The sequence below is a fragment of the Chionomys nivalis genome, chromosome 2 (genome assembly GCF_950005125.1).
Source record: "Chionomys nivalis chromosome 2, mChiNiv1.1, whole genome shotgun sequence".
Taxonomy (NCBI): domain Eukaryota; kingdom Metazoa; phylum Chordata; class Mammalia; order Rodentia; family Cricetidae; genus Chionomys; species Chionomys nivalis.
Window position 1 is genome coordinate 69,224,374 of NC_080087.1, and position 9,345 is coordinate 69,233,718.

The 9,345-nt window shown below is 41.8% G+C and overlaps 1 protein-coding gene across 1 annotated transcript; it reads right to left on the bottom strand.

The window, feature by feature from the left end:
- Window positions 1–1,373: 1,373 nt before the first annotated feature.
- LOC130869997 (peptidyl-prolyl cis-trans isomerase A-like) lies at window positions 1,374–2,091 on the bottom strand. The gene has a single exon (XM_057762550.1). The coding sequence runs from the start codon at window positions 2,071–2,073 to the stop codon at window positions 1,579–1,581; it is 495 nt and encodes a 164-aa protein (XP_057618533.1). The 5' UTR covers window positions 2,074–2,091; the 3' UTR covers window positions 1,374–1,578.
- Window positions 2,092–9,345: the final 7,254 nt, after the last annotated feature.

The window sequence follows — 9,345 nt, forward strand, 5'->3', positions numbered from 1 at the left end:
TGGGCACTTAGTGCTATGAACTTTTCTCTTAGCAGTGCTTTCATAGTGTCTCATAGGTTTGAGTATGTTGTCTCTTTATTTTCATTAAATTCAAGGAAGACTTTAATTTCTTTCTTTATTTCTTCCTTGACCCAGGTATGGTTCAGTAGTTGACTGTTCAGTTTCCATGAGTTTGTAGGCTTTTTGGGAGTTGAATTGTTGTTAAATTCTAACTTTCCTCCATGGTGATCTGATAAAACACAGGTGATTACTCTAACTTTTTTGTCTGTGGACTTTTGCTTTGTTACCAAGTATTTGATCAATTTTTGAGAAGGTTTCATGAGATTCTGAGAAGAAGGTATATTGTTCCCTGTTTGGGTTGAATGTTCTATAGATGTCTGTCAAGTCCATTTGATTTATTACATCTGTTAGTTCTTTTATTTCTCTGTTAACTTTTTGTCTGGTTGACCTGTCCAAATGGTGAGACCTGAGTATTGAAATCTCCTACTATTCGTGTGTGGGGTTTGATGCATGCTTTGAGTTGTAGTAATGTTTCTTTTATGTATGTGGGCATTTTTATGTTAGGGGCATAGATATTCAGGATTGAGACTTCATCTTCATAAATTGTTTATGTTATGCGTATAAAGTGTCCTCCATCTCTTCTGATTGATTTTAGTTTGAAGTCAATTTTGTTAGCTATTAGTATAGCCACACCTGCTTGTTTCTTAGGTCCATTTGATTGGAAAATCTTTTCCCAGCCCTTTACTCCTTGGTAGTGTCTGTCTTTGAGGTTGAGGTGTGTTTCTTATAAACAGCAGAATGTTGTATCCTATTTTTGTATTTATTCTCTTAACCTATGCCTTTTTACAGGTGAATTGATTCCATTGATATTAAGTGATATTAATGACCAGTGGTTTTTAGCTCCAGTTATTTATTTATTTATTTATTTATTTATTTATTTATTCATTCATTTATTTATTTATTTATTTTGGTGGTAGTGTTTGTGTGCTTCCCTTCTTCGAGTTGTGTGGGTGGAGGGTTTTCCAATGTCTCTGGTATAGTGGGCGTTGTTGGCTCCTGGTGTTGTGGTTTTCCTTCTAGCACTTTCTGCAAGGCTAGTTTTGTACCTACGTATTGTTTAAATCTGTTTTTGTCCTGGAATGTAGAAGGAACACTGGGCTGCATTCCTGCTGCCCAGCTCCCAGTTACCAGGCTAGCTTATGCCTCGAAATACCAACACACAAATTGTATTCTTTTAAACACTGCTTGGCCCATTATTTCTAGCCTCCTATTGGCCAATTCTCACATCTTGATTAACCCATTTCTATTAATGTGTGTAGCACCATGAGGTGGTGGCTTACCAGGAAAGATCTTTTTTTTTTTTTTTTTTTTTTTTTTACAGTTCTTAGTTTTTATTCATAATCATAAACTTAACTCTGCAATCCAGCTAGACTTGAAGGGGAATGAGGAAAATATGGAACCCAAAGAACTTCAGTGAGAGCAGAGATTACAGGGTACTGCGAGCAGATGGGGCTGGGGTGCTCTCCTGAGCTACAGAAGGAATGGTCTGGTGGGTAAGAAGCCCGCAAGTCAAAAGAATTAGAGTTGTCCACAGTCGGAAATGGTGATCTTCTTGCTGGTCTTGCCATTCCTGGACCCAAAACGCTCCATGGCTTCCACAATGTTCATGCCTTCTTTCACCTTCCCAAAGACCACGTGTTTGCCGTCCAGCCACTCAGACTTGGTGGTGCAGATAAAAAACTGGGAACCGTTTGTGTTTGGTCCAGCATTTGCCATGGACAAGATGCCAGGACCTGTATGCTTCAGGATGAAGTTCTCATCCTCAAATTTTTCTCCGTAGATGGATCTGCCGCCAGTGCCATTATGGCGTGTGAAGTCACCACCCTGGCACATGAATCCTGGAATAATCCTGTGAAAGGAAGAACCCTTATATCCAAATCCTTTCTCTCCAGTGCTCAAAGCACGAAAGTTTTCTGCTGTCTTTGGAACTTTGTCTGCAAACAGCTCGAAGGAGACGCGGCCCAAGGGCTCGCCATCGGCCGCGATGTCGAAGAACACGGTGGGGTTGACCATGGCTGCAGAAAGCGGTAAGAAAGGACAGCCTGCGTCCATCTTGGAGAGGAGAGTTATGGCATCTGCCTCATTGCCTTCTTCCCAGCATTCTGTTTTGTCTTCCCTGCCTACCTATGTTCCGACATATCAGGCCGAGCAGTTTTCTTTATTAATTAACCAGTGAAAGCAGCAGATAGATAGAAGGCACTCATACATCATTTCCCCCTTTTCTGTTTAAACAAAAAGGAAGGCTTTAACTTTAACATAGTAAAATTACATATAACACAACAGCTATCAAACAAGAATTACAATTACAATATTTATATCTATTTTATCTTTTACCATAACAAAGGAAAACTATAACTAACAATTCTTCAACTCCATCAAAGACTCCAGAGAATATAATATTACCTAAGTAAACAAGAAATAAGCAACTTCCAAACTCTAGAAATGACAGAGACATCTCACTGCCTGGACAGTCACCCAAAGTTCCTTTGTACCATTGAGCATCCATCTTCAGCCTACAAGCCCATAGTATCCAGCAGACATTTCCATGAAGCAGGAAATTTTAAAGGCAGTTCAGTCACTCTCTACTGTATCCTGCAGAATGTCTCACAGACGCTTTCATGAATCAGGAACCTCAATAGACCATCTCACCTTTAGGCAAGTTCAGCAGTCCTCTCTCTGAGGGTTCTCTGTGTCCAGTTTATGCAACAGTCCAGGAAAGAGCAGTTTCTTGCTCAAATGGCTATCAAACTCTATAAGGAGCCTCTTTGATGCTCATCTTCCTCTTGAAGTAGATTGGTGCTGCCAGGAGCAGATGTGTCTCAATGTCATGAACAACCCTAAGTTATTAAAACATTAAGTGCCATATTCTGTAGTCTTTGAAAGATATGAAGAATGCATATCTTACTGAAATATATCTCTATATATCTAGAAAATCTAACTAACATGACTACAAGCTTGACTGTTATTGATGCTTATCCACTAACAACCTATATTTCCTATTATACATTACATTTTTAAATGAACTACACAATCATAATACCTTAATCAAGATCAGAAATACATATACAAATAACAAAATTGACCTTAAATTTCTATCAATAAGGCAAAATTTATACCAATGCAAAATTATTCATATCTATATCATATCCCCCTTTAAATGTAAAAGAACATTTATAAACAATATTTGGGAATATGGGTGCAGCTATCTCTCCAAACTGCTTTGTGCTGAATGGAGGCACTGTTATTTAGGCCTTTCATGGTATAAGCTGTCTACTAGGTTCATCTCAGTTGGCAGTTGAGCAAAGTAATTTTTTGAGGGTGTTCACAGCAACCTTTCAGGAGGGCATGATCTATCATACCATATTGGGATAGAAGCAATCCACAGGGTCTCATCCTCTGTGAAAACAAAAGAAGAAACTCTTTTCCAAAGCATGATATCTTTAGATCCAAATTCTGAAGTCAAGATACCTTTAGAACATATATGCAGGTTCAACTTAGTAGCCCATTTAATTAAATGTTTTTTTTTTGTACTTAGCTCCTTCACAGTCAAAAGTTTTAAAGAAAACACAATAACATACATAATCCAGACTCTCTGTGAATTTTCCATTTTTCCATGGCTTATTTTTCTTTATTTCTTTTAGCCTATAACTATCTTTACTCTGTCTCTTTAAAGACTTTACTTTTTTTTAAGTCATTAACTTTATTTTCTATATTCTTTTTCTTCTCTTTCCCAAGCCTACGTACACTCATCCAACACTGTGACCCATTTAGAGGTCTTTTATGTCTGAATCTGTCCTGTTGTGAATCTGTAATTTTTTTTACTATCCAGGAGCATTTTTGCTTTGTAGTTTTAAATTACTAAGCACTTACTAAGCTGTGACATTACTAAGTCAAAAACAGGTACTGCCTGCTTGCCCCACCCAGTCCAACAAGGCAGTGACTAAATCAGTTGTGCTTCTGAGCTGCAGAGCAGCGGGCTGCTCTGTATGTTCGCTCCACCTCTCTCTAATTTCAAAATGGTAGACGTACCATTTTCTACTAGCTCTGGGGCAGTCAGGTAGGAGCCGCATTTATCACTTTAACTCTGAGACTGAGCGTGCAGCACAGAAACTCTTTTCATCCAAGTTACAGCCAAATCTGACAGGCAGAGCACTGTGCAGCCTGGGATCATCTCTCTGTATGGTGGCTGGAATCTGCCATGCTCTTCTGCTTGTGCACGCCTAGTAGACCTGATCCTGCTGCCTGCCCAGGTGCACGCGGGGAGAGCTGAACCATTGGCATGGTCCCAGAGTACTTTCTTCCTGAACCTGAGCAGGCACACAAATACCCAGTCTCATAAAAGCCATTGAAATGCTTTAAGGCTGGAGTTCATACTGGCAGCACAACCCAGGAAGCTGCATTTTAAAATGGCACAGCTTTTTTCCTGCTCAGGCTGAGTCAGGAAATTTTCTCTGCAGCACACTCTAGCAAACAGTAAAAAGCTGTGTTAAACTCTGTTTTTTTCTGTGTTTAAAATTAAGCTCTCTCAGGTTTTACGTGGATTTAGTCCATCACATTGGGCGCCAATTTGTACCTGGATAAACAATGAAGTCAACTAGAATGCTGGGAAGAAGGCAATGAGGCAAACACCATAGCTCTCCTCTCCGAGATGGATGCAGGTTAAGATCTTTCCTGGTAAGCCACCACTTCATGGTGCTGCACACATTAATAGAAATGGGTTAATCAATATGTAAGAGTTAGCCAAGAAGAGGCTAGATATAATGGGCCAGGCAGTGTTTAAATAAGTACAGTTTGTGTGTTGTTATTTTGGGTAAAGCTAGTTGGTTGCCGGGAGCCAGGCAGTGGGAAGCGGCCTGCTGTTCCGTCTACACTGGAATATCTTGTTTTTTCCATCAATGGTGAATGCAAGCTTTGCAGGGTATAGTAGTCTGGGATTACATCCATGGACTCTTAGTGTCTGCAGCACATCTATCCAAGACCTTCTGGCTTTCATGGTTTCTATAGAGAAGTCAGATGGAATTCTGATAGATTTACCTTTATATGTTACTTGACCCTTTTCCTTTGCTGCTCTTAATATTCTTTCTTTATTTTGTATGTTTTGTGTTTTGATTATTATATGGTGAGGGGATTTTTAAAATCTATTTTATTCTGTGTAAGCTTCTTGTACCTTCATAGGAATATTCGTCTTTATGTTGGGAAACTTTCCTTTTATAATTTTGTTGAATATGCTTCCTGGGCCTTTGATCTGTAATTCTTCTCCTTCTACCCCTATTATTCTTAGGTATGGTCTTTTCTTGCTGTCCCAGATTTCCTGGATATTTTGTGTTAACAATTTGTTGGATTTGCTGTTTTCTTTGATCAGTGATTTTTTTTCTATGATATCTTTGGCGCCTGAGATTGCTTCTTCTGTCTCTTGTATTCTGTTTGTTATCCTTGTCTCTGTAGTTCCTGTTCATTGATTTTCCATATCCAGCCATCCCTCAGTTTGTGTTTTCTTTATTACCTTTATTTCTGTCTTCAAATCTTGAACTGTTTCCTTTACCTGTTTGATTGCTTTTTCTTGGTTTTCTTGGGTATCTTTAAGGGATTTATTAATTTCTTCTATCTTTTTGTTTGTCTTCTCATCCATTTCTTTAAGGGAATTTTTCACATGCTGTTTGAGTCCCCTTCATTTTCATAATGTTATGTTTAAAGTCAATTTCTTCTACTTCTTTGGGGTTAGGGTGTTCAAGTCCTCCTATTGTGTGTTCACTGAATTCTAATTTTATCATGTTGCTTTTCAGGTTGTTGGAGGAATTCTTGCATTGTTGCCTGCCCATCTCTTCCTTCAAATGCAGCTAAGAAAGTCTTGGCATCTTGGTACAATCTTTGCTGTGGCTGAATGTGTACTGTGGTGGTGGATCTAAAGACCCCGCAGATGCAAAGGATTGCTTGGGGGCAAGATGAGGTGGGGTAAATAAAGAAAGCCAGTAGTCAGGAAGACACCCTACTATATGGACAGAAACGTTTAGGGAATTGGAGGGGTCCTGTCCTCCATTTTCTGGACCGTCAGGCCGGGCAGCCAAACACTCACCATTCTGAATGGATTTCCTTAGTACAGGAGCAGGGCCTCTTGCTGGACTTCCATGGACTTCACAGACAAAAGTGTGGTCTTTGGGGGGGCAGGATGGCGTGGTATAAAGAAGGCCCAGTGGCAGGAGCACTCCCCACTGGCTCCCACAGATGGAAAGGAATGCTTGGGGGCAAGATGCGATGGGGTAAATAAAGAAAGCCAGTAGCCATGAAGATGCCCCTCTGGGTGGCCAGAAAAATTTAGGGAATTGGAGTGGGCCTGTACTCCATTCCCCAGGACCATCCAGCCTGGTGGCCACTCACTCACCACTCAAAATTGATCTCCACAGTAAATGAGCAGGGCCTCTTGCTGGGCCAAGGACCTTGCAGACAAAAGGGCAGGCTTGGGGGGGCAGGGTCATGTGGAACAATGAAGTCCCTGCAGCAGGGGCACTCACCACTGGCTCCCCAGACCCTCATCCCTGAAGTAGGCTGGATTGGGGGATCCAAGGACCTGGCAGATGGAAAGGAGTGCTTGAAGGCAAGATGGGATGGGGTAAATAGAGAAAGCCAGTAGCTGGCGAGATGCCCGGCTGGATGGCCAGAAACATTTAGGGAATTCGAGGGGGCCTGTACTTCATTCCCGGAACTGACATGAGTGGCCACACACTCGCCACTCTGGATGGATCTCCTCAGTACAAGAGCAGGGCCTCTTGCTGGGCCAAGAACCTCACAGACAAAAGGGAAAACTTGTGGGTGCAGGGTCATGTGGAACAAAGAAGTCCCTGCAACAGAAGTACCCAGACCCTCAGCCCCAAAGCATTCTGAGTTGGGGGATCCAAGGACACCACAAATGGAAAGGAGTGCTTGGGGGCAAGATGGGATGGGGTAAATAGAGAAAGCCAGTCAATGCTACACTTCTTAAAGTTGCTTAGCATAAGTCATCAGCTTTTGCAGGACCTCCTGATCCCAGTTATTGCTTTTAGTTTTCTGTACTTCTTGTCTCTGTTATTATTCAATCCCTCCCACTAGACCCCTCACCATTGAGAACCCCTATTCCTGTGAGTTCTCATAATTCTGTTGCATACTTCTTCCTACAACACTATACCTCCTCAACTTCTCCAATCAGCATTATGACTTGGAAATCCAGTGTTCAAATCCCTGAGACTTTAGAGGATAAATTTAAAGTACCATACCCTCATTCTCTTTAAACTTCTTCTCAACTCGATTACCCACCCACTTCAAATTACTTTCCCACACTCACATCTTTTTCTTACCCACCCCTTGCTGAATTATTTACTTCTGTCTGATTGATTCTGGGCAAGGGGAATTAATTGTCTCTGTGTGAGTCCAGCAAAGAACCTCAGCTTCAGGAAATAGTTCCAAAGCAATGGTGATACAGATGATATTTGTTAAACTTAGTGGGTATTAAGGTCGAACAGTAGAGATAAACTATGTTCTCAAGTGACTCAGATGCATGTACTGAACACCTTCCATATAGTGAGGATGAAGAACACAATGAAAAAAAAATCAGGATCCTAGCAAGCTTGCAACTGCTGCAGTCAGTGCAGGCTGGATAGCCAAGACTGTCAGAAGGTGCTGGGATTGGGACACAGAGGCATCTTTTCAGGTGGAAGAACAGCAACTTTTATTTTGCCCAGCAATTTTTTATACCTCTACTGTTTCTGTGGAGACCCACTGGCCAGAAAGAACACAAACATCCTTGTCAATTACAGACCACAAGGAAGTTCCCCTGCCGATCAGGGGGAGTGAGGGCAGCTGGATCACAACAACTCTCCCCCCCATTTTATTTTTATATTCCCTGTCTTAGGTAGCATCCTGCCCCCAAAGTATTGCCCATCTGTGGCTACCCAGACACATAGCCCTAAACCAAGTATCCCCAGGACTGACAGTGCCAAGGAGCCAGACCAGTGCTGCAACCATCTATCATGCACTAACTGGGTGGTAAAATTAACAAAAGCAGTATTCCAAACCCTCTCATATGATGGTTGAGTTCCATAACAGTAGCAGAAGCATGCAATATAGTGCCATGAGTAACACATATAACATGATTAACTGTTGAAAAGTCCAAAAATAGTCCACTTGCTCCTGAACCAGAGCTACTTGTTGGTTCAAGGTCAATATGCCCAATTGAATTTTGAATGTCCAAAGCATTGCTGACTCTTTCAGCCTGCTGGTTGATAGTCTCAACCATCTGCACAGTCTATGAGAGAGCAATTCTGGCAGCAGTAGCTGTGGTGACAAAGCTCTGCTCCAGCTGCCTTCTGGCCCCAGCTGCACTCACTCTGGATCCAAACTGCTGCGTGGAGTAGAGCAAAACTCAGGAAATCAGGCTTACTGCTCCTGCTCTGGAACCATTGAAGGGGCCCCACTTTAACTATCTTTTAGAGTTTGGGCATCATCAGCCTGTCTGGCTACTTCCTGCTGAGCTGGGATGCTGCATTCTTGGGAGTATTTTACGTCAACATTTCAGGGGCTCTTGGTGATTCAAACCATGTAAATTTGCAATGAATCCACAGGTTCTCATCCTCTGTGGAAACAAAAGCAGAACCTCTTTTCCAAAGCATCAAATTCTTAGGCCTGTATTTTAAAGTCAAAATACCTTTCTTAGCAGTTCCCAGATCAAATGTCTTTCTCCAGTCCAGAACACAAAAGACAACACAATCAACACAATAACATATATCTCTACACATTCTATCTTTTGAGGCCCTCAATTCACCCTCCTGCCTCCTTTTTATTCCTTCCCTACTGGCCAGTCTGACAGAGGGTGCCCTTTTGAGTGTCTCTGGGGATGAATAAACACATACTCATTTTAATCTGACTTGGCCTGTTCCCAGTTTGGAACGTTTAAACCCCCTCCTGTACAAAATCTTTGGCTGTCTTCCTTGTCACTTCCATGCCTTCTTGCTTTAAGAGTTTCAGTTACTTTTTGAGGTCTTTCAATTCACCCTCCTGCCTCTTTATACTTGCTAATCTTTTGGAGGATGTTCCTCAGAGTTAGCCCTGGGGATGAAAAATAAAAACACATTACCTTCCCCAATATGCTCCTCAGACTGAGCTACCCCATTCATGAATTTCCACTTTCCAGATCTCGGTGGGACCCCCACTTGCTGCAGCCAGCGCAGCCTGGATAGCCAAGACTAGAGGGGGGTGCTGGGATTGAGACACAGAGGCTTCTTTTCAGGTAAAAGAACAGCAAGCTTTATTTTTCCC